Here is a 22,267-nt window from a genome sequence, read left to right as displayed (position 1 = left end):
GCCCAGCGCGCGCGCTAAGATCTACAAATGCGGACTTTGGTCCGTTTCCTCTCGACTGTGTCCGAGGTTTGACCTGCACTTTGCAGCCTGCAATAACTATTCGTTGCTTTAGAGTCAGAAGTTTATTGATTGGAAACGCGTTCGCTTTATTGGAGGTCGAGGAGGGGACGGATGTTCGAGCTTTCGGCGGGAAGCCCATGTGCCACGTGGCGGACCAGATGGCGGAAACGGCGGCAGCGGAGGTGCAATTTGGCTAAAGGCCTGTGGGAACACGAGAGATCTTAGCAGTCTCAAGCAGCCCCAATATAAAGGAGAAAATGGAGAGAGGGGAAAGGGTTCAAATTGTCACGGAAGAGATGGAAAAGATTTTATACTGACCGTCCCAGTGGGCACCGTGGTAAAAGACAATGGATGCTTCTTGAGTGATATGGATTCAAATAAAGAAATGTATTGCGTTGTAAGAGGGGGTAGAGGAGGCCGAGGAAACGCAAGCTATTTGAGTAACAAAAACAGGGCACCAAGATTCTTTACCCCTGGTAGCCTTGGGGATGAAAAGGTCTTAGAATTGGAATTGAAAACCATTGCTGATATTGGACTAGTCGGGTTTCCCAATGCAGGAAAGTCAACTCTTCTAAGAGCTATATCTAACGCAAAACCTAAAGTAGCCGCCTACCCGTTTACGACTCTAAATCCTCACATAGGAATGGTGCAGTATTGGGACCCACCAGCGCAAGTTGCAGGTACGAGAAAACGTAGGGACCCCCCACCGTCTAATGTACCGTCGATTTCTAGTTGCTGATATACCTGGACTCATTCCTGGTGCTCATCAGAACAAAGGACTTGGCCACGCTTTTCTTCGTCATATCGAACGATGTCGAGGCCTGCTCTACGTCATCGACGCATCGTCCGATGATCCGAGAGATCACTATTACCAACTAAAACACGAATTAGAACAATACAAAGTTGGATTATCGAGGCGACCCGCCGCCATTGTCGCCAATAAGATCGATCTCCTAAAGAACGTTTTGAATCTTACGTTGGGAAATGACTGTCCTGTCTGCGCCGTGTCTGGAATGAGAGGGCAAAATATCGAGCAATTGCTGACTGTGATAAAACGTTTAGCCCAACCCCAACTATTCGCGTAGAGAGCACGATGCTAATTAACTTTGCTGATGCTACTTTGCATAGGATATAACAACGAAAATTTTAATCATTGTGACTGATTCGGCTTAGGCGGTTGCTGCCTCACCTTGATTGGAACGCGTTGAAAAGCGGACGGCTGATTGGCGTCGGTTGTCTCCGTTGAAAACGTCTGCGAACGAGATACAGATTGCGTCGCAGCGGACAACGAAGACGCTGCCGATGAAGAGGTCGGCACGGAGAGACCGGACTTAGTCTTGTGCACGACAGTCACAAAAGCCTAGAACATAAAATACCACAATTACTAACGAAGACAATGACAAACATCGCAGCTAATAATATATGTATTGTTTCTATTCTTCTCGGCGGCGATCAGGAGGCCGTCGCGTAATGACGGCTTTTAAGTCACGAAAAACGTTGCCTCGGATTCCCTGTACGTAAGGAACAATCAGTGCAGCAGGCACTATCATGATCCACATGAGAAAGAAGTGGATAGCCTTTTCAGACTGATCGGGCACAAACTCTAAAAATTGAGGGCACAGGGTCTCTCGCGAGACGTTGACGGCAACTGGGGTTTCGATGCCGCTTCCTTCAAAAGATGCAACGTCAAATTTCTTACTACGATTCCACGCGAGGGAAAGGATCATCGGAATAGTCGCGCAGACAACGCAAACGGCGGCAATAGTCGAGACCGAAGCCGCTCTCTTCAAACTCGCGACCGACAAATTTTTCTGCAATCTTTGTCTGGAAATTCGGTTAATTTGACGATCAATAGGGCGGTCTTTGATCAACTTGAGCTTGCGGAGATAGTAAAAAAGAGCGCCGTCGGCAATGACATTGAGAAAAACGAGTGCACCGAAGATGACGAGTAAAGTCAAGGAAGACGCCGACCTGGTATTGAGCAGGTCTATATAGCAATTTCCAACTGAACGAACATATCCGAGAGTTCCCTCAAATGACGCGGAGATCACCAGAGCGACCGAAAATACCCAAGCCAAAATAATAGAGGCGGAATTGCAGTAGGTCCACTTGTGCACGTGGGGTTGGCTTACAGCTGAAAGTCTTTCTAGTAAGGCAACGAACAAAACGAAGAAGACGAACAGATCCAACGTCAGTCGAGAAAATGCCAGCGCGTGGCATACGTTTTTATGACCGATCAGTCCGTTGCCTCCTTTGAAAATGTCCCACATGAAGGCAGACCCGTTGATTACTACACTGATCAGACTGATGAACACAAGACTGACGCACAGTAACTTGGAAGGACACCGTGGCCCTTTCTGCAGCCTTGAAAAGGTGAGAACTATGACATTGCCGACTACTCCCAAAAGAACCGTCACGAAATGAAGTATGAAGAAGCCGGTAACGATTCCGCTGTTAGGTACCAGTGCGGGACAAAAATCAAGAGCAGCGGACCAGCTTATGTTGTGAGTAAGAAGAAGAGAATCCATCGGACTCAGGCGGCGATGGGGCAATGGCAAGAAGTGTAGACGACTGCTTCTACTACAGCAAGTAGAAAGTCACACTAGGACACCTGATTTGGCAGCTGCCTCCGGCGCTGACTGACTGACTACTATACTACTATCACTACTGGCTCATGTGCTCACCTGACGATCCATTTTGGCGTTGTAGAATCCGTTGTAGTCGAGGCGAGATGCCAGGTTGGCCATCTGGTGACTGCCGTCTTTGGGCGTGAGCTGCAGCTTGCGCAGAAGGCTGAGAACGTGCTGGGTGAAATTGCGTTCAACGTTGGCCAGGGTTCCAGGAATGTCTTCAGTCTAAAGACACGTTTATTCGATCGTTTCTACAAACCAGACCTCTCTGAAATCACCTCGTCGGAAAAGTAGTCGTCACTGAGACGCTAAAAATAATAATTGCAATTAGTAGACAATTAAAAGGTACAGCTAGTTACCTTCATAAAGCCGCTGAAAGTGAGGCAGACATCCAAAAGCTTATGTACAGTCTACGTATAAGAAGCTACTTGTAGGAAAATCGCCGAGAGGAAGTGCCTTACTTGGAGCAAGTCCGGATTGGTGAGCATTGAGTCTCGGAGACAATTGTCAAGAAAATCGAAATGAGCATCGAGAACGTCGTCGACTGTAGTCACTTGTTGAAGCGCAGACTCCAGCATTTGCCAACTGGGCTCAATCACCTATATACACATATCAAGATCCTGGCTGGTTCTACTTTAATTGAGTTCCTACCTCTACCATGACAAAATATTCGAAATTGTGTGCAAAGTTAAGCATTCTTTGGCGAAGAGTCAGTGCAGCAGATTGCCTAGAAAAAACGAGCTAAATTTGAAAACGACATCAGTATCATCTGTTCGTTACCATTCAGCGACGGACTGCGCTCGAAATCGTAACGTTTTGGCACTGAACCACACGCTAATAGAAAGAACGCTGTAGACAAGGACATTTTTCTTTTCTTTTCTCTCTAACTTATTGAGTTCCCTTTCGACTTGCTTTGTCAGAAAAAGAAAGCGAAAAAGAAACTGATACTTTACAAGAGCCTACGAAAATTTCCTTAAAGCGAATATTTTCTCCTAATTAATTAAACTTCAAACCTTTCGATTAATAATCAAAGAAACGGGCCACTGTACGACGTAGTCAAAACAAAGAGACTGAAAGCCTAAAGAAAAAACTATCTATAGCCTCTGCATAGAGTTTCTATTCCAAGTCGAATGCACACCGGTCAGTGGCTTTCCAGCTGAGCCAGCTACGCTAAAACTCCTCCCTAATTCCTCTCCTCGAAGTTCTAAGACGGTCATAATCTGAGTCAGTTGAGTCACTAGATCGCAGTGAATCAATTCGATCCTACAGAAAAAAACCTCAATTGATTCATAAAATAAAATAATGAACGAGAAGAATACTTCAGGTCGTCTATGTACGGATCATTTCCTGCTACGCTCGTACGAAGAGCGAGCTCTAAGAGGGCTTCAAGTTTGCTGCGGGAAATTTCTAATATTTTGAGCTAGAAGGCATTTGAATACAACGAGGACTCTAGTGGAAACCTAAAATTGGCTTCGCCAGCTCGACTTCAGCCAAATCAAGAAACTGCACAAAGAAATCGCCCTGATCCAATAAAAAGTAATGTTTGACCGAACTGCGGAGATACTGTATAACAGTGCGTTGCGAATTCGTTGCGGGACTAGATTTACCGCAATCGACCCATTAGGTCTTTTTCTTTCATCAAAAGATTGAGCAGCTGGGCACTGGCAAATGCGTACGCCTCTTCAATTTGATCCACGTAGCTTCATTGAATCAATGACACATACACACATCTAATGATTTTAACGTACGGTCTTTCTTTCAGCGTGTAGACAATTTCCTTGGCTCCGGGGCAGTGAACATCGCGATCTACAAACGAGAATGAGTCGCACAGAGAGCTAGTTTCATGTCGACACATATACCGCATTCTCTTATGACGTTCAAATACTTTCCCGTTCGAAGTATCTTATTGGTCACCTGAAAACGAAGTTAGAGCAAATCTCACGACAGATGGAACACGGGAAAAAATCGTGCCTTCTCAAGGAAGATCGGAATTCGGTCTCGACACACCGTGTATCTTTTTTCCCAATAACTAGAATGCGATTTTCGTGATAGGAGAAGATGGGCGAAAATTCTTCCTTTACGCGTCGTGATATCGTTCTCTCAGACGATCTTTTCGAACGTCACGATGTTCTTCGACGAGAAACTGAAAACAATTAATAAAACAACTCTGCATCATGAAACTAAGAAACGTTTGACCTACTTCTCCGTACGGATCTCGTATAACGCCCTGGTATATCCATTGTTCAAGAATTTCGAAGTAAGGCACACAAGCCTGTATGGTTTTCACAATCACAACCCAGTATTGGAAACAATAGATAATCGTCCAACTTTTTGAGTCAAAAACAAGCAAAATTCCTGAGCTGTAGGATCTCTAAAAACAAGCAAAGTATAAATAAGGCCTAGACAATAATTTCGTCACTAACCCAACATATCCGGCAGTCGTATTATGAAGCAAACTTAGTAGCTGACCTCCTCTACAGTCCCCCTTTTAGAAAAGCAAGAAGCAATCAACTACAGAGATCTTAGCCTAATTTTTCCCTTGCCTTAACAACGCCCACGCTAATGGAGTATATAATATCAAAGGTCTTTATTGTGGGCTGAAGGTGAAACCACATTTTCTGCAGGGATAGCTCTTCTAAGCGATTCTGATGCTCCAGTTGAGCGACGAGAATGAGATACTCCTTCAGGACGATGCGTATAGCTGAGCAAAGAGCGTGACTAACCGAGCCCCGTTCAAAGCAGGACCACTCCTCAATGAATCGACAAATAAACGAATAGTGACTGCACAGTGGCAATACTCGCTTCACTAAAACACTCAGCGACGAATCTGAAAAAAAGGAAATCAAAAATAGATTATAATGTAATTGATAATATTGACCGAGCGATTCGTCCACGACAAATTTTCTTGTACTGAATTTATTTTTGAGTTGCTGAACGAGTATGTATTTGCCCTCCACACCCTAGAATAATAGGAAATAAAGCGGATTGGCCAGAGTCCTTTCTTCATACTGTCATGACATAGAGTAGATCTTCAATGAGAATTCGTTCTTGCACTTTCAAAGGCAACGAGCCAACAGACACAACCTAGAACACCCCACGTAGAAAGAACGAAAGAACGAGCCCTAATATTTCACTCCTCACAGACTCGTGAGTTCCCTCGGGACGAACAACGAAATCTGCTGACTGGTACTGACGATGAGAGCGCCACTCTGGCTCATCAGGTATACGATAGCCTTAATTAAATTTTAAAAAAAATGAAGACTTCTCTAATGGCTGTTTTGGTTAGTGCCACCTCGGTCACGTGCGTCTCTGAGTCGTCTACGCGTTTTTTCCTGCTCTACTTTGCGCTTTTCCGCCTCGCTAGATGAAGCGAATTCGGCTAACTGACCACGTAGCTATACAAACATCGTTGTCAGGAATTTCGTTTTCTTTTTGAGTGCATACCTTGTCCAATTCTTTCTGCGTTATGGAAACGCCTCTTGGAATCAAATTAGCCGCCTCTTCAGATATTTCGCCGAGAAATTCGCCTTCCGTTTCCTTGGCGACCAATTCCTCGCTTTTACTTCTCAGCATCTTTAGAATCTAAAAAAGAGAAATTCTTAGATAAATTCGTCCGCTATAAAATTTGATCAACCGATTCGTCTGGAATGATTTTTGACAAGAGATAAACGAGAGGATCGAGTTCCCTTATTCTACAAAGCAAATTTTCGACTCGAAATCGTGCACAATCTGTCCTCTTACTGCTTCGATTTCAATTCGTCGTATTTCGTCAAGAATTTCTCGTGTTCCGACGAAAATTCGGCAATTTTTCGCTTAGCGTGGTGCGTCGATACCTTCAAGAGGCATCGAGAACGATCGAAAACGTCGCTATCGTTCGTTCAAACCTGCGTCGTGACGTAGGGAGTGAGCGTTCGAGTTAGAATGTCCACGTAGACTTCGCGCCCGGCGCCATCTTGCGTCCTAGATCGAAATTGAGATCTTCCTTAGACGTATTATCCCTTTGAGTGTACCCGAGAAGCGAGAGAAGCCGCGAAACGACGTGATTTATTCGGAATTCGGCCATCGCGCCAGCGAACGTAGAAATCTAGCGTACGCTATTGTAGCAAATGATGAGCAGGGGAGTGGCGCGAACGATGAAAGAAAGGAAAAGACTAAGGTGTTCGTCGTCAGTGAACCACGTTTTTTCCGCCATTTTTTCGATGCAAGCGCGAGATCTTATGCAATCCATGCAGTCAAACCGGTATTCAAACCGGTTTGCGTTTCGCGCCTCTATGTTTCGGACCAATCGCAGCGCTAGGTGGACACCACGTGACCCCGACGGACCAATCAGCGCGCTGGGCGGAGCTACACGGTTCAAAAGCGAAGTGCACACCGATTCTCCTTCAGTTGCGGCCGAGGGTGGATGCGTCGCGGAGCAATCTGCGTCTCGTTCTTGACGGACTGGCTCGGGGGAAGACAAAAGGCAAGTCCTGGGTTGTTGTTTCAGCGTGGCCCACGGATTAATCCCGTGCCGGAGCCCGTAGGCAGGGCGATGGGGGGCCTCGGCCTCGGTTTACGCACTGGGTAGAAAGATCGCTTAGGTCTTATTGTTGCCAATAAGCACGACTCACGCTAGGCACGAGTGAGTACGGCTTAGAGGGGGTGTTCAAAAATGGCCTGGTTGCCGGCACTTGTCTCACCCGATGGCACGATTAGACCGACGATGATCTGGCCCAGGAGACTTCGACTTGGGCATTGCACTGCCTTTCCTGTCGACTCCTACAAACAGCAGTCAGCCGCTCTCCACTCCGCAAGCGCCGGTTCTTCCCAGGAAGACATACCGAAGCGTTTGGTACCAGCGCGCCGGGGGACTCGGTATATGGGGCCGACTCTTCATCCAGGCGGGTACTGACTGGGGTGGCCGAGGACGTCGTGACTCGCCCACAATTTTTGGAACGGGTGGCCATCGCTTGCGGTGGCTGCCTTGAGCTACGAAGCGTCCGAACCTCCGCGCGGTGTAGCTCGGGTAGCGCTAATACGGACGCAAAACGAAAAGGTACGTAGAACGATTATTTGGCAGAGACTAACTTTCTTTTTTTTTAGGTCGAAACGCTTTGCAGGGGGCTCAAAAGACAAAAGTCAAAGACAGAGCGACGAATGTAGGATTTTGTACGTTTGAACGAGAGCATGCCTTTTTTTGTATCGAAATAAATGATGAGTGTTCACGTAAAATAACCGACTCAGCGTCAGTCTCTCAGCGTCGTCGTTCTAGCCAACGAGATGCGAACGCGCTTCGAACTATGGCCCCGTACAATCGTTTTTAGACTACTGCTCTGCAAAAAAATTACTTGGATTTTACTATAGGTTTTGGGCGGATTTTAAATATAATCTTTTGTCGAATTAGTGCTACGATTTCGTATTCGTCGTCTTCGTTGTGGTCTTCTTCATCGACGTCCATTTTCTCATCAGATCGACCGCGTTTCTTGGCCATAACCGCAAAGGGTTTCTCCAATTTGACGATTTGACCAGAAAGCAAATGATGGCCAATAATGAGGTGAGGGGTCCCCTACGAACTCGCATAAACAACACGTACAGCAGGAAAGAGCCGATGCCACCCGACCTTCGCATCAAAGTGAAGATCCCCTATGTGCAATCCGTCATAAGCAAGACCAGGTTTTGTTTCGAGATTTCCCTGAAGCTCTATGAGACCCCATTCGCCTGCATCGTCAGACCTACAAGTACGGTCGGTTCACGTTCTCTCCACCTCGCGTATCGTTACGTACAGCTTCAAAACGATCTGCACCATCTGAAGAAAAGGGACCCGTATCTTCTGATTCTTATCTACACGCGATGGATAAAGCAGTCAAGCCGCTGTTCGAGCAGAATCCCCTTGTGTATCCTATAGTGGCATCTTCAACGTTTAGGCTGAAGTCTGCCGAAGAGGGACATCAGCTTAGCGAAGGACAGGTAGGCAGAGACTAAATGATACATACACTACAGTGTAGAGATGAGTTCGTGCCTGCTAGCCTGGATATCTGTATTCGCGATGGAGCAATCCCACCGTCGATTCAGCCGCCGAGTCGATTCGACAAATGGAAGGAGCTGAAGGAACGCTTCTTCTTCCGTCTGGCATGGCTGCTATTTCAACGAGCATCATCTGCCTGCTCAAAGCAGGAGATCACATTGTAACCGTCCTTTCTGAGTTCTCACCCTAGACAGGTTCAAATTTGTCTTGATCAAGGTTGCTCCTCAGCCTGTGTACGGTGGAACCCATCAGGCATTGAAAACGACGTTTTCCAAGTGGGGATTGGAGTACACATTCGTTGACGGTTCGAGTGTCGAAGAGTTTGAGAAAGCTATAAAAGAAAACACAAAAGTTCTGACATTCTTATATATAAAAAGGGGCTCAAGGCTAATTGGGATAATTGGAAGGTACTTTTGGGAGAAACGCCTGCAAATCCTACTATGAGCATTCTGGATTTGGAAGCATTTGGGAAATTGGGGTCAAAACGCGGTCTTCTTACAATGGTAGACAGCACGTTTGCTGGTCCCTACATTCAACAGCCCATCAAATATGGCATTGACGTAGTCATTCACAGCTGGTAAAGCTAAACGTTCTATATTTTAGTGGGCTTGCTTGTAAGAATTTGCTTTGCAGTACGAAATACATTGGTGGGCATAGTGACCTTACGGCAGGAGCGCTGTCATTCAAATCTCGAAAAATCTATAATCAAGTGTACCATGAAGCCAAAGTGCTCGGCTTTTTGGCCCTGGTAAAAACGTAAAACAATGAGCGTAGCTTTGAAGAAAATGAGCGTTACCTCTAGTCTCCATTTGATGCCTTTCTCATACACCGAGGCATGAAAACTTTGGGCATACGAATGGAAAGACATTCGTCAAATGCCATGGCCATAGCTGAATTTTTGCAAAGTCACCCCAAGGTTGTTGGTTTATGTTGCACTTCTGAAGGCCCTAAAATCACTGCATAGGTGCTCAAAGTGCACTATTCTGGGTTGCCTTCCCACCCGCATTACGAAACTGCCAAAAAGCAAATGAAACATTTTGGAGGTATGGTGTCTTTTGAAGTGACCGGTGGAAAAGAAGGGGGACGAAAAGTCGTTGAAGTGAGAACGCCCTATCGCTTTCTTTCTTTCTTTCTTTCTTTGTCAGAGGCATTTTTTGCTATACTAGGGGACCAAAATCTTCACGTTAGCCGTGTCACTTGGAGGGGTAGAATCATTGATTGAACATCCAGCAACGATGACTCACACGGACACCGTTATGTCCAGGGAAGACAAAGAAGCGTCTCGCATCACGGACAACTTGATTCGGCTCAGGTACGTTCAACCCGGTTTGTTTTTTATTACTCTAACTAGATGCTTACTCAATTCTAGTGTGGGACTTGAAGATGTTGACGATCTAAAGGCTGACTTGGAATCAGCATTAGACCGTGTATGAGTACTTTTTACCAGTCAAATCTTGAGTGTTGAATACACTGTGTCATAGTACACACTAAAGCTAAACGTTATACATATGATACATGCACCTCGTTCTTACACAACTCGACATGCACAGACAATCACGGTGAATTAGCCGGCCTTCCTTTAAAAATCACCTTTCTCCAGATCGATCTGAAGTTCTTGTCGGCGCTAAAGAAGATCAATACTCCAATAAGAGCTACTAGCACGTTCAGCCACCCGATTATAAGACGAACAAAGATCAGTTGTTGAAGCGGAGGAGCGCGCGGACAGCGCTTGTCCGCGTGCAGAAACACGCAATAGAAGTAGTCCGTCACCGCTTCCTCGATATTGTTCTGATAGACAACAAACGTTCTGTGAATGAAATTAATGATGAGAAACATAGCAATGCAAAATGAGAAGAACACCATGACGAGAAACCGACGATGAACGTGCTCCAGTTCTCGAACACTATGCTGACCGATGCTTTCTCCTGAGATAGACATTCGTCTTATAGTCTAGAAAAAAAGATTACATGTATAAGGAAGCTGGGTAAAAAATTGGATATACTCGTATTTTCAACGTGTAAATGAGATGAGGCAAAGTCACGGCCGTTATTGCGTAGGCCACTTGGCTTGGAAGAAAATGAGAATAATAGTCCAACTTTGCGTCTCCAGTGACAAGCAAAAATGTCAGCAGACTGCTTGAATACGTATTCGGTCCGCTTTTTAGAAACGGGCTTAGAGTCACTAAGAAGGCCGCGCCCCAAACGCATACGAATTCAATGAGATGAATACGGTTTGAATTGCGAGAAAATGAATCGCCTTTGAGAAGAGCCAAGATTATCCAAAGATTGAAAAAAGCAATAGTCACCCATAAAATGGCTGCTGTATGCATAAATCGCTGGATAAATCCTGCACAAGAAAATGCTAGATGTACGTGCTAAATCTGCCCCAACTAACCGTATACTAAGGTGTAAATGCAAGTAGCTGAAGAAAATGCTTCAAACACATCTTCTTTGCCACAGCATACAGTGTCTCGTCTTCCAAACAGCCTGGCAATCGCTTCCATAAATACTAAAGCTACCGAATAAGATAGGGTTAGAGAGACGTAGTACAGAGAATCTTGCCTGGACATACAACAGCAAACATCAGATACCAACCTATTGCAACTAGTGGAAAGATCCTCCTATACATAAACCGTATACGTACAATAGTACAATGAAGCTCGTCTTACTCTTTCTTCCGAATGAGACTGACGACAAAAAAGGAGATTGATGGAAATGCAATGAGGCCAAAAATCAAAATTACAATGAAGAGAAACCTATCAACAATTTCTTGGGCGTTTGTTAGCCACTGCCAATTGCTGCAGGACAGATAGCAGCATTGTCTCTTCTCGTCCACGGTCAGGTCGCTATTGCACGTCAGGTTGTGATATTTTCCTATGGATACGAACAGGGTAAACTGATAATATGGTTGAGTCAATATCTTCGCGCACTTTTTTCCGACAAGAGTTCTAGAAGAGAGAAAAGCTGAGCAGCAGAAACGTTTAAGTTTTGAGGTGGCCATGTTTTCGCTTCCAATAGACCCATTGCTTTTCTTGCCGTCAAAGCGCTGATTTGAGGCACCTGACGATTTAAAAATCTTGGTGGAATTGTAGTATTAGGAGGAAACGTTATTGTCGAGAGCAGAGAAGAAACATTAACAGAGAACCTTATGTCACAGCTCGAACTTCCCTAGAAACGAAAAAACATCGATGAGGTCCTCTGAATCAACAGTCACGCCCAAGAAAAAGTAGTACCCACTCAACTAACTCAAGCGCTCGGGGGGGGGGGGGGGGGGGGGGGGGGTATTGATGACATACGAGATTGTTCCAATCAAACGCTTCTGACGAGTCATATATAAGGAAGACAAAAATGCTTGGTAGGATGACTGGAAGAAGGAGGAACAGCGTTATAGCTACGAGAGAAAGCTTCAGAACAGCCTTTCCCATTGTGAGAGAGACTTGTAGAGGCCGAATGCTGTACACCGCGACGCTGCGGATCTGTTTAAGCAAAAACCACATCCGCTGATTTTCCTGGTGCGTGCGTGGCGTCATCGGATACCCGTTCTATCCATCACGAAACGAAAAGTACGTGTTTGCTGTAGTGTCCTTCGACCTACCGTGACGCATCCGGCTTCGACCTGTGTTTTACGCAGGGCATCCCTAAATGTGTGTTGTTGTTGTTTCCTTTGAACTTACGCGTTTCGGCGTCCCTAATAGGTAGTAGAGTAATACGAGAAACCCTTCGCTGACTTCCTCCCTACGCGCAAGAAAATGCTCGGGTTTTTAGAAGTGCTTGCTGCGTTGCGCTTAGCCAAATTTAAATCGAGTCGAGACACAGACAGAAAAGTCTGGGGTTATAACCTAAAACACATTACCGAGGCAACTTGATCGGTCTCTACCCACCCTAATCGTCGTTAAAAAGCGTAATGAGTACGCATATCCTCCAGCTTCTTGGACACCTTGAAAAAAAAGAAATTGGATTATAGAAAAAGCTGAAAAAGTTTATCTACTTCGCTCGGATTCCGATCCAATTCATCTGCTATTGTCCGACGTTTACTGAGATCCAAAAGATTGTATTGCTCGCAAAGATCTCCATCGACGACATTCTGAGCAAAAGGCGAAGTAGAGCCGCGTGCCTTTTAATTTTAATCAGCCTTTACCTTCGCGGGATAATAATAGGAACGATAGTGCAAGTGATCTCGGCCACACAGAGGCGGATTCTCCTGTCGCAAATGCATCTCGAGATGTTGAAAGAAATCCATGTCCTAGAGAAGACGATTAGAAATGAACGCGATCGCCCTACGCATCCCCACTCCACCTCTCTCGAATTAAACGGCACAAAAATCCCGACGCCTCCCGAAATCGTCGTGTAGACGACCGCTTCCGATCCCCCCGGTATAAGAGCCGTCTTTTGAAGGGAAAGAATGGCCTCTCCAACGTGATAATTGCAAAGTTCGGACGTCTACACGTACTGAGTTATTAGCGAATGCGTTGCTGAATAAACGTCTTTGCCTTCTGTGACGCCCCGCCCAATAAGCCTCGATCCCATAACGCTTTCGTGCCTGTAGGATCTTCGTCGACGTCATCATTGACGTCCTCGGGAAGCCGAAGCTGAAGAAATTCAAAGGGAATAGAGAAGAAGGGTCAAAAGATTGCGTTTACTTACCACTGCAGCGTTTCCAAATTTATCCGCCACAAAGACTGTGCTGTAATCGACTAGGCACGCTGCGGTAACCCATCTACAAAAAGAACAAACGTTCTATATCATGGGTTTTATTAATTTTCCGCTGTATTTTTACCTTGGACTGGTGTCATCTGCGAATACGACTAATTGATTTTCAACGGGTCTGTACTTGAGAAAGTGTATCGACTCTTGCACGTCGCTTGCCAAAATTCTATATCCCATGGAACTGATCGACGTCACAAAATAGGGTATGTGCTACAGTACACCCAAAAAATTCAGCAACTCCAAATAAGGTTATTTAGACTAAGTTACCTTGTTTTCACACTTTCTAAGCAGCTTTTTCCGGCCGATTTCATAGACGCGCAGAAAGTGGCCAACGCCAACTAAGAGACGACCCTGTGAGAAGAAAGCATAAAGACACTGAAAAATTAAATTTCTTCGTTCGAGATTTCACTTGAAATGGGTGAATAGCCCCCGGAATATCATCCGTTGGAGTCTTCACAAAAAAAAGACAAATAAAATTTATAATTAAAACCATACAGTAGGTATCTACTTTGTGCAGGAATTCCAGTTTTTTCGTATCATCATTCAAGACGAAAGTGTAGAGAAAGCCCCCGTTCGACTGTCGCGGCTGAAGACGAAAATCTTTCGCCGTGCCAACGACAATGTACCAACGACCGTCGCCGCGCGCACTAAACTGGCAAACAGTCACACTAAAAAATAAGAAGAAAAGTAAGAAAAAGCCACTTTAGGGTTAGAGAAACCATTCACCAAAAAGCAGCCTCGTTCTGCTCAAACGGCATATGATCCACAGTCGTGCCCTAAAAAAGAAACGAAATATATTTCATTTCGGCTATTTTTCTTTGTTTCATACTTGAACGGGATCGACAACTCGTATGCACGAAGCCCACATGGCAGCTCCGGGCTTTGGAGCAGAGAAAACGGCCTCAGGCAAGTCCTCGGCTAAAAACTGTTCCGCCGCTTGAGCGGCCGCCTCCTTCACATCCTCAGAAGCACTCGAAACCATTCGCTAATAAGATTATTAATTGATTAATCACGGATTTGTATTAGCACACGTGCCTCAGCTATTTGTTGCTTTCGTTGGGCTTTTGTCGCTTCCGTGAGAGCATTGTGATCCGTTTCTAAGATGATGAGGCTCTTGGTGATCGGATGAATGGCGAATTTTCGCGGCGTGTATTGAAGTGGCATGGCAACTTGATTGAAAACGACGCCGAGCTTTTCGAGGGCGAGAATGCGCAGCGTGTTCGCGGCAATCGCTACGATGCCTTCGGGGCATTGTTCGGACGTGAAACTCGAGGCAAATTCGAGGGGATCGTACGAGAGGGGAGTCAGAAAGAAACGCGATTGATACGTGTAGCTGAGCCACGTGCGACTCGAAAGAGCCAACATCTGGGGGAGAAATGGACTAAGCGAAATTACAAATAGATTACAATTTTTATTCACTGCTTCTGATGATTGCATTCGGACCCGGAACAATTTTACAGGCCTCGAGCCCAAGTATCTAAATCGTACAGTCAACCAACACGTAATCTGTTCTGCATTGTTTTTTTACCTTGTTCTAGTGTCAGATAAATCGCCCGTTACTGTATCCAATACAGTTCTCAGCAAAACACCGTTCTTTGATACACGCACACTTCTTATCGCGAGCTATAAACAGAATCGAGTTTACCTGGAGTCCAATGTTGAGAAAGAGGCCTCCGATTCCAATATTTCCCGTTTCTCCATCCGCAGAATCGCTTGCTCCACCCATTTCAATAATACAGAGTGATTCCGAAGGCGCGGGCAATGCTTGCATGCTAAGCGGCGACAAGCAATCCTATAGAAATTATTTGAAAAAATTCCTACCCGCGTTTTTTGACTCCGTGACTTACAGTCGGATCCAAGGATATAATTCTGACGGTATTGTCAGCCAATCCAACGGCGAGAAATCTCGATCTCTGCTCCCCGGGCGGAACTCGTCCAATTGCCATGCACATCACATCAGCTGACATGTCCTTTCGTTCCGTGTACTCATTCAATTGGCCCGACTTAAAAACACAAACTCCGTGTACAAAGGCATCGTTTCTACTGATCAATAATCAACTCACTATGTCCATTTCAAAGTAGACAATCTCGCCGCCAGCAAGAGCCACGACGACCTAAAAAGAAAAGGAATACGCGTCTTATTTAACAATAAGTTTTGCTCTACCTGTCTTTCATTGACAGCGCATTTGACGATGGAACGCCGTCCGGGCGCTTTCCATTCGTTTACGCGTCGATCGAAGCGAATGTGACGAATGCCAGACGGATACACCTAGTAGTAGCAAACGATTACTTACAAACCGCAAAAAAACCCCCAGAATTCTTTATTATTATTAGAAATTCCTTCGCAGATCTACTCCACTGACCTGAAGGAGAGCATCTTCGCCTAGTTGAGTGCAAGCCAGCGTTGGCGCGGTGCCAAGAAATCCGGTATCCGTCACCTCTTCGACCGTCTCGCCGATGGAGAGCACCAGAGTGGCGTTGACGAACGAAACGACAATGTAGGCGTCATAATCATCTAAGAAAAAAATGTGGATTTGAAGATAATTCGCTTTTTCACTTACCGTGCGCCGTTTTCTTGACGGTCCACACGGCGTTGGGATTCCCCGGCAATTCAGACACGGCCATTTCAGATACCTTTTTTCAAGCGAAATATACGAGTTATAGTGGAGTTGATGCTCTCTAATTTTCATTGCCTCTAATCCGTGTCTGAGGACGCGCAGAGACGATCTTGGACCGCGGCCACATGCAACGTACAGCTGAGGAGTGTCTTCGTTCGTCAAATCAGCAATCTGAATCGTAAAATAATTAAATAGATATTAATCGAAGAGAATTATTTTCTTGCCTGGCATGCGGTGATTGGAGCCAAATTTTCAATTTCATCCACCATGACGAGATTTCTCAAGCCGCGTGGAGCAAAATAGAAGGTCTCTCCTTCTTCGAGGGGCATCTTGCTGGAAAACTCCGGCTCATCCTCATTGTCACCTAAATTGGCAATCTGATAGAAACAGCTACAAGAAAAAAGAATTTTTTTCTATTTGTCAATTATCGATGTAAAGATTTTTCTTATACTGGTTTCCAAATTCTGACGCGATAAATAGGAATCCTGTTCTAAGTACACACATTGACGCGGCGACAGGGGTTGTATCAAAATACTTCAATTTGATTTCCGTCACCTATGAGAAATAAAAAAATTATAATTATTAAATAATCAATTTAGGATAGCTTACATAGTCATCGTCTTTGCCTTTTTCAAGCGTGATTTTGAAGATGTCGCCCTGCTCAGTTTGAACCAAGATGAAGAACATAGACTAAGAATTTCAATTTAGCATTATTAATAATCAATTGCTATGCTTGCTCTACTTTTGTCTTGTGAGAAGCGGAAGCGACAAACAGCATCCCCCTTTCGGGATCATCCAGATCATTCTTATCATCAACACAATAGCAACATCAATTCATTTTATTATTTTATTTACCCTGCGTCTTGGTATTGGACATCGAATGTCTTCCTGCTCACCAAAGTTCTTGTACGTTATGTAATTATCAGAGCAGACAAGAACGCCACTGGGACCGTCACTTCCACCAGGAACTAAAGCACGTTTTGGATCACAATAAAATTCCCCGTTTTCTTTTTTCTCCCTACCTTGAATGAGCATGTTTCCTGGATCTTCAAGCGGTTCGCTGTACTTCCGCACGACGTGATTCAATCCCAAATCCAATTCATAAAACGTCAGCGTTTGCTGTGTGCTCTGCGCCGCATCTCCACTCGGATCTGAATCCGCCTCCTATATATACAAAAAAATCAAAATGAACTAGCCAATTTATTATTGGGATTTGCCTCGTAATCCATTTCCAGGCAAGCAAAGACGGGATTTTCAAATCCAACGTCAACTCCCACTGTAGCAAAGACAAGCGTGTGCGACTTGTGAGCTTCGAGTGGCGATGAAATTGTCAGTCGAGCAGCGGCATCTCGATTCAAAACGTAAACGAATTTCTGCTTTTCGACAGCACCTTTTCAATAATCAATAAAATAAAAGATATTTTAATTGGCTATTCTTCGCTCACCAATCATCACTGCTCTGCCTTTTGGATCGAGGGCGAGATACTGTCCAGGAACAATTCGACGACATCCACTTCGACCGAACGTTTCTTGGTGAACCTAGGGGAAAAGGAGATTATTTTTTTAATTTAATTTCTCGCTTTCCCTTTACTCGTTCGAAGACGTTTTTCACTGGGTTGTACTCGAGAATGACGATACGACCCGAATCCGAACCGACAACGACATAATCTGGAGATTTGGCGTTGTTTACTGACTAGCGTCGTTAATTCTTCGTCTTTTACCTCGCGTTCCGCCGGTGAGACGAAATGAAACGAGCGAGCGAATGACGCCGAAGACTTCGACCGATAAGACGGGCAGCAGTTTTCCTGTTGTCGGGTCTGGACGCAGAAGTTCGAGAATTTTTCCGCGCCCGACGACGATCTCTTGCTGTTTCGTGCCCGAGAAGCTGCCGTGGATCGCCTGCACAATCGCCGAAGCCTTTTGAAGCGTTATATTGTACAGGAACATGACGACGGGCGGCGATCAGTACGATTCAAACGGATTCAATATAGGCGAGCCCGTGAGTCGTACCAGTGATATCAACTCGCGATGTTTTGGATACTTCTCCTCGCATTTCTAATTTTTATACTATGGTTTTATTTTTTCTTTACCAAAAAGCCTCTTACGGTAACTCCACGCGTCCCAGTCGTCAGCGGGCGGCTCCCATTCATCGGCTGCGGCATCGATTTCATCAAAAACCCGAAACAATTTCTCCTCGCCTGCATAAAGCAACACGGCGAAACATTTCAACTGCACCTCTTCGGTTTCGACCTAATCTTCACATTCTCGCGCGAAGGCCTCGCCGCTCTCTATCAAATACGCGAAAACGAGGCGAGTTTCACCGAAGCGACGAGGACACTCCTCCAACTCAAACTTCCGCCCGAAGCGACGACCGGATCTATGACGATGTTTCATCGGGGATTTCGAAAGCGTCTCTTCGACGGATACCTGTTCCACATCAATAACGCAATAGCGAATAAATTATCTGAACTCGATAGCACGAAAGGAACTTTTGAAATATTTTCATTTATGAAAGAGCTCGTGCATCGAATTGGATTTTTGTGCTGGGTCGGTCAAGAGGCGGCGCGGGTCGACTATCTTCGACGTTTTGTCGCCGATTTCGAGGAATTGGATCCCGAGAAGGGTTTTCAAAATTTGGCGTCGTTGTCGTGGACACTGCTGAGTCGAAAGCGCAACGAGTATCGCGCCCTGAAGGACATGGAGGATGTATTGAAAGAGATATGGTTAGAACGCGAGAAGCGCGGCGAGCACGTCGATGACAATCTGACGAGTCTGCACGAGATGTATGCGGATCTTTCAGAGGCCGAACGATATCGCAAAGTCGCTCTGAACGTCTTTCAATTTCACTTGGCATCGCAGGCGAATACATACGCCGCATTGTCATGGACTTTCATCAATATACTACAGCACAGGTAAGAGAGAAGGATAAGGGAGGGGTAAATACTCATTAGGGTACTGTATATGTATGGGGGCCTTTCCTCCTCCCACACCCACGATCGAGTCAGTCACATGACTGATGACTATATCTTATCCTATTTTTTTAGACGATTGTGTGATGAAGGGCTGATGCGCGATGTGACGCGCGCCGACGGACGTACGCTCGATGTGGACGTTCTCGACGAAATGAATTTCGTCGACGACGTCGTCGACGAATCGCTTCGTCTCGCGCAACAATCGATAACGTTACGGAAAGTCGTCCGTGAGTGTCAATTCGAAAAGTATCGCGTTCCCAAAGGGATTTACCTTGCGACGCTGCTCTCGATCACCAATTCGGCCGTGGCGGAGACCGAGAAGTCGGCGAACGAGTTCTGGCCTTTTCGTCAACGTCGCGATCCGTCCGATACGCGCGTGAGCACGTTCGGTCACGGATTCCACGCTTGTCCCGGTCGGCGTTTTGCTCTCGCCATCGTCAAAGTCTTTCTCGTCCGCGCGCTGACGCGTTTCGATTTCACGCCACAATTTCGCGAGGTTTGCATACCTCCCGGATCAGTCGGCGCCGTTGCGCGCGCTAGTCATCCGTGCGTTGTCCAATACCGTGTTAAAGAACAGTGATTATTTCTTTGCTGCAAAAATCTGCCGTTCTTTTTTCTAAAATAAATACAAGGCAAGCCCGTGCCAAAACGTAGCCTAGTAGGTCGGTTCATATTCTAATAGACACGTGACCTTTAGATTATTTATCTTAGTATTAATCTTATTTACGATCTGGAGCCCTTCCCGTTTGGCATTCCGCTATCCAAACTACCCCCACTAACCTGTTCGAGCGTCGCCGCTTTACGAACATTTACCGGCTTATTTGATGACGACAGCCGATCGAACGTGCACGGCGACTCAGATGCAACGCGACGTGGTGACAAGAGAGATCCCGGAGGCGAGCGAACAACGGGCGAGTGACTTCGACGAATTTCAGGCGACAGAACAAGCGTCGCTATTTCGTCGTCGTCGTCGTTGTCATCATCCTTGACCCTTTCATCATCACTCATTGACAGGCCAAGTGTCAACAACGGAGAACTTCGAGTTGATAGAAGCATGCGCTTGTTCGGTCCAACTCTTCGTCCACTTGGTGAAAATCGAGGAGACAAAGGGACCTTTCTTTTATCTGCCTCTTCCTCTTCCTCCTCTTCCTCCTTCTCCTCTTCGGGTGCAGTAGCCCCTGTGTCTCCCAATCGGAATGTGACTGATTTTTTCTTTGCCAAGGCTTCCTTTTGCTCTAATGACTGCTGTGCAGTCTTGTCACACTCGTGATCCGACTCGTCGGATGCTTCCGCCAGAGTAGTTGGAGTGTGGAGAGATGATCTCAGTGTCGTCGTCGTCGTTATTGTCGTTGCTCTCAAAGCCGGAGACGCTTGCGTTTCACTGGACGTCATCGCCGTCGTCGTGGCTGTCGGCGGCAGTGCAATTAATACAGGTGATTCTGCAAGGAGCAGATTAAGTCCGCCGCGATTTCGTTGCGTTCCCGTCGCTGCTCTTGGCCTCAAAACGCCCGTTTCGACGGCGCTACGCTTTCGCGGGCTTTTGCTCTCCATCACATTCAAATCTCGCATGACCGATGCATCCACTTGCGCATTTTTTTCGGGAGAGGTCTTGTCAGGAGAAAATACCCAGCTAAAAAACAGTCAGTGTCTTCATCAAATGACTATGATTACTTACGTTGGTGAGAGTCCTAGTGGTGGCATGCTTTTCTTTCGGAGTCTCTTCGGCGTAATTTCTCCATTTCCCTGCCGCTTTTTCTTGAGGTACGCTTCGGCGAGAAGATAATACGTTCCAGCGACGCTGTCATATTTATTCGCTTGCAATGATCTAATAGGCCAAAAACAAAATAAATAATCTTAATCAATTCCTCCGCGCTCTTCTACCTTTCAATCGACGATCTGTCCGCTATCATATTCACTTCCATTTTGTATAGAATTTTCTCGTGTTCATCTGCAGTGAGCTGAGTTTTCTCGAGCATGGGCGACGGGAGACCTTCCGGCTTAGGCAGATCGACTAGCCACGCGTGGCAGACCAATTGGGATGCAGTTGGTCGACGCTCTGGATCCACTTGCAACATCTGTCGAATTAAACTGAAAAAAGAAGGCAATCAGTCACTTCCCGTCTGACATATAACTGTATTTACGTACTCTTGGCATTCAGATGACAATGTGTCAGGCAAATCGTAGCTAGCGTCCATAATACGCGTTATAGTATCGCTATCATTTGCCCCTGTGAATGGCTCGCGGCCTGACACAAGCATGAAAAGAATGACACCCAAACTCCACACATCTTGAAAGGAAAGACAGGGAATTAAGAAAATAAATGCATCAACAGAAAGAAGAACTACTAAGTCATAACGCCTCTCTCAATCAAATTAGGATTGGAGCCAGCCGACAATCAATAAATAACTGATTGTAGTGGCGTGAGAAAACTATTAGAGTAGGGTAAAATAAATACAGGGTTCACCGCATTCGAAAGAAGGTACTGTACAACCAATTTCTTTTTTTTTTCTTTTTACCTCCAGCCGGTCCGTCGTACGAGTCCCCCAACAATATCTCGGGTGCAGTATAATTCATGCTGCCGCACGACGTGCTCAACTTCTCGCCGGGACTGAAACTGTTCGACAAACCGAAATCGGTGAGTCGCACGTTGGGAAAATCGTTGAAGAAGACGATATTATCCGGTTTGAGATCGCGATGAACGACGTGCAACTTGTGACAATATTCGACGGCGAGTAGGATCTGATGAAAATAAACTTTCGCCGTCGGCTCGGGAAGACCGTGCGGACCGCGCTTCTGGATGAAATCGAATAGATCGCCGCCTTCGGCGAGTTCGAGAATGAGATAGAGCTTCGATACGGTGTCGATCACTTCGAATAGGCGCACGACGTTCGGATGTTGGACGAGTTTCATGCAGTTCACTTCCTTGTAGAGGTGAGTGCGCGAGATTTCGTCCAGTTTCGTTTTGTCGATCACTTTCACGGCGACGCGCTCGCCCGTGAAGACGTGACGCGCCTGTCGAACGACGGCGAATTTGCCCTTGCCGAGCGTCGCGTTCAAGTCGTACGCGCCGGCGATGTTGCCGTCGCGCGACGGACTGCGGACTAGGGGTCGATCGCGATCGCTCATGTCTCGCCCCTACCCCCACAACAACCGGGTTCTCGTACGGGACTCGCTTGCGTCACGAGAGGAATTCAAAAACCGCAACAACTGCCCCCTTCCGCTATTGTCCACTAATTAATTCAAAACTTCCGTAATTGTAAGGCCACCGTTGTGTGCAG

General features: G+C 46.0%; 7 protein-coding genes across 10 annotated transcripts; 3 read left to right on the top strand and 4 right to left on the bottom strand.

The window, feature by feature from the left end:
* Positions 1-11: 11 nt before the first annotated feature.
* Positions 12-1,328, top strand: LOC136184253 (mitochondrial ribosome-associated GTPase 2-like). Its single transcript, XM_065971119.1, has 3 exons — positions 12-66; positions 113-740; positions 793-1,328. Exons 1-3 carry the CDS (start codon positions 28-30, stop codon positions 1,143-1,145), a joined length of 1,020 nt encoding a protein of 339 aa, XP_065827191.1. The 5' UTR covers positions 12-27; the 3' UTR covers positions 1,146-1,328.
* Positions 1,084-6,835, bottom strand: LOC136184226 (gamma-tubulin complex component 2-like). The gene is made up of 30 exons (XM_065971087.1): positions 6,701-6,835; positions 6,575-6,650; positions 6,432-6,523; positions 6,325-6,382; positions 6,135-6,272; positions 5,983-6,085; positions 5,832-5,923; positions 5,700-5,774; positions 5,569-5,650; positions 5,234-5,517; positions 5,114-5,175; positions 5,019-5,061; positions 4,891-4,962; positions 4,772-4,833; positions 4,662-4,719; positions 4,550-4,604; positions 4,439-4,496; positions 4,298-4,390; positions 4,151-4,242; positions 4,010-4,097; positions 3,829-3,953; positions 3,704-3,768; positions 3,579-3,649; positions 3,471-3,524; positions 3,342-3,417; positions 3,152-3,289; positions 3,050-3,100; positions 2,969-2,998; positions 2,745-2,915; positions 1,084-1,420 (listed from the first exon to the last, which is right to left on the bottom strand). Exons 1-30 carry the CDS (start codon positions 6,751-6,753, stop codon positions 1,211-1,213), a joined length of 2,727 nt encoding a protein of 908 aa, XP_065827159.1. The 5' UTR covers positions 6,754-6,835; the 3' UTR covers positions 1,084-1,210.
* A 1,663-nt stretch (positions 6,836-8,498) lies between these two features.
* On the top strand, positions 8,499-10,186 carry LOC136184250 (L-methionine gamma-lyase-like). Its single transcript, XM_065971116.1, has 9 exons — positions 8,499-8,636; positions 8,696-8,854; positions 8,911-9,045; positions 9,102-9,271; positions 9,328-9,442; positions 9,497-9,610; positions 9,659-9,793; positions 9,861-10,006; positions 10,064-10,186. The coding sequence occupies exons 1-9, from the start codon at positions 8,520-8,522 to the stop codon at positions 10,125-10,127; spliced, it is 1,155 nt and encodes a 384-aa protein (XP_065827188.1). The 5' UTR covers positions 8,499-8,519; the 3' UTR covers positions 10,128-10,186.
* Positions 10,149-12,297, bottom strand: LOC136184237 (uncharacterized). Of its 3 annotated transcripts, none has more exons than XM_065971102.1 (8): positions 11,990-12,297; positions 11,624-11,861; positions 11,363-11,567; positions 11,256-11,314; positions 11,089-11,202; positions 10,697-11,040; positions 10,227-10,644; positions 10,149-10,181 (listed from the first exon to the last, which is right to left on the bottom strand). In XM_065971102.1, the coding sequence occupies exons 1-7, from the start codon at positions 12,221-12,223 to the stop codon at positions 10,249-10,251; spliced, it is 1,590 nt and encodes a 529-aa protein (XP_065827174.1). In that variant the 5' UTR covers positions 12,224-12,297; the 3' UTR covers positions 10,149-10,181; positions 10,227-10,248. The 3 variants fall into 3 exon arrangements, with proteins under 3 accessions (XP_065827174.1, XP_065827175.1, XP_065827173.1); XM_065971103.1 differs by having other exon boundaries at positions 10,149-10,644; positions 11,990-12,169; positions 12,231-12,297; XM_065971101.1 differs by having other exon boundaries at positions 10,149-10,644.
* Positions 12,298-12,446: 149 nt separating this feature from the next.
* LOC136184222 (splicing factor 3B subunit 3-like) lies at positions 12,447-18,060 on the bottom strand. 2 transcript variants are annotated; one of them, XM_065971082.1, is made up of 32 exons: positions 17,739-18,059; positions 17,609-17,685; positions 17,463-17,556; positions 17,236-17,408; positions 17,041-17,182; positions 16,874-16,986; positions 16,761-16,823; positions 16,628-16,708; positions 16,470-16,573; positions 16,243-16,408; positions 16,094-16,189; positions 15,962-16,034; positions 15,764-15,915; positions 15,565-15,669; positions 15,464-15,514; positions 15,248-15,403; positions 15,046-15,192; positions 14,929-14,993; positions 14,820-14,877; positions 14,436-14,765; positions 14,230-14,385; positions 14,127-14,176; positions 13,909-14,068; positions 13,810-13,851; positions 13,668-13,751; positions 13,471-13,610; positions 13,338-13,410; positions 13,184-13,282; positions 12,990-13,133; positions 12,832-12,936; positions 12,682-12,777; positions 12,447-12,630 (listed from the first exon to the last, which is right to left on the bottom strand). In XM_065971082.1, exons 1-32 carry the CDS (start codon positions 17,962-17,964, stop codon positions 12,586-12,588), a joined length of 3,666 nt encoding a protein of 1,221 aa, XP_065827154.1. In that variant the 5' UTR covers positions 17,965-18,059; the 3' UTR covers positions 12,447-12,585. The 2 variants fall into 2 exon arrangements, with proteins under 2 accessions (XP_065827154.1, XP_065827155.1); XM_065971083.1 differs by lacking the exons at positions 12,447-12,630; positions 12,682-12,777; positions 12,832-12,936 and having other exon boundaries at positions 12,990-13,079; positions 13,144-13,282; positions 17,739-18,060.
* Positions 18,033-19,762, top strand: LOC136184240 (probable lanosterol 14-alpha demethylase). The gene is made up of 2 exons (XM_065971107.1): positions 18,033-18,929; positions 19,062-19,762. The coding sequence occupies exons 1-2, from the start codon at positions 18,046-18,048 to the stop codon at positions 19,567-19,569; spliced, it is 1,392 nt and encodes a 463-aa protein (XP_065827179.1). The 5' UTR covers positions 18,033-18,045; the 3' UTR covers positions 19,570-19,762.
* On the bottom strand, positions 18,697-22,138 carry LOC136184231 (SNF-related serine/threonine-protein kinase-like). The gene is made up of 6 exons (XM_065971092.1): positions 21,506-22,138; positions 21,135-21,276; positions 20,871-21,077; positions 20,665-20,814; positions 19,261-20,619; positions 18,697-18,918 (listed from the first exon to the last, which is right to left on the bottom strand). Exons 1-5 carry the CDS (start codon positions 22,113-22,115, stop codon positions 19,713-19,715), a joined length of 2,016 nt encoding a protein of 671 aa, XP_065827164.1. The 5' UTR covers positions 22,116-22,138; the 3' UTR covers positions 18,697-18,918; positions 19,261-19,712.
* Between the last annotated feature and the right edge of the window lie 129 nt (positions 22,139-22,267).

The sequence above is a fragment of the Oscarella lobularis genome, chromosome 3 (assembly GCF_947507565.1).
Source record: "Oscarella lobularis chromosome 3, ooOscLobu1.1, whole genome shotgun sequence".
Taxonomy (NCBI): Eukaryota; Metazoa; Porifera; class Homoscleromorpha; order Homosclerophorida; family Oscarellidae; genus Oscarella; species Oscarella lobularis.
This window is presented reverse-complemented; position numbering and strand designations above follow the sequence as displayed.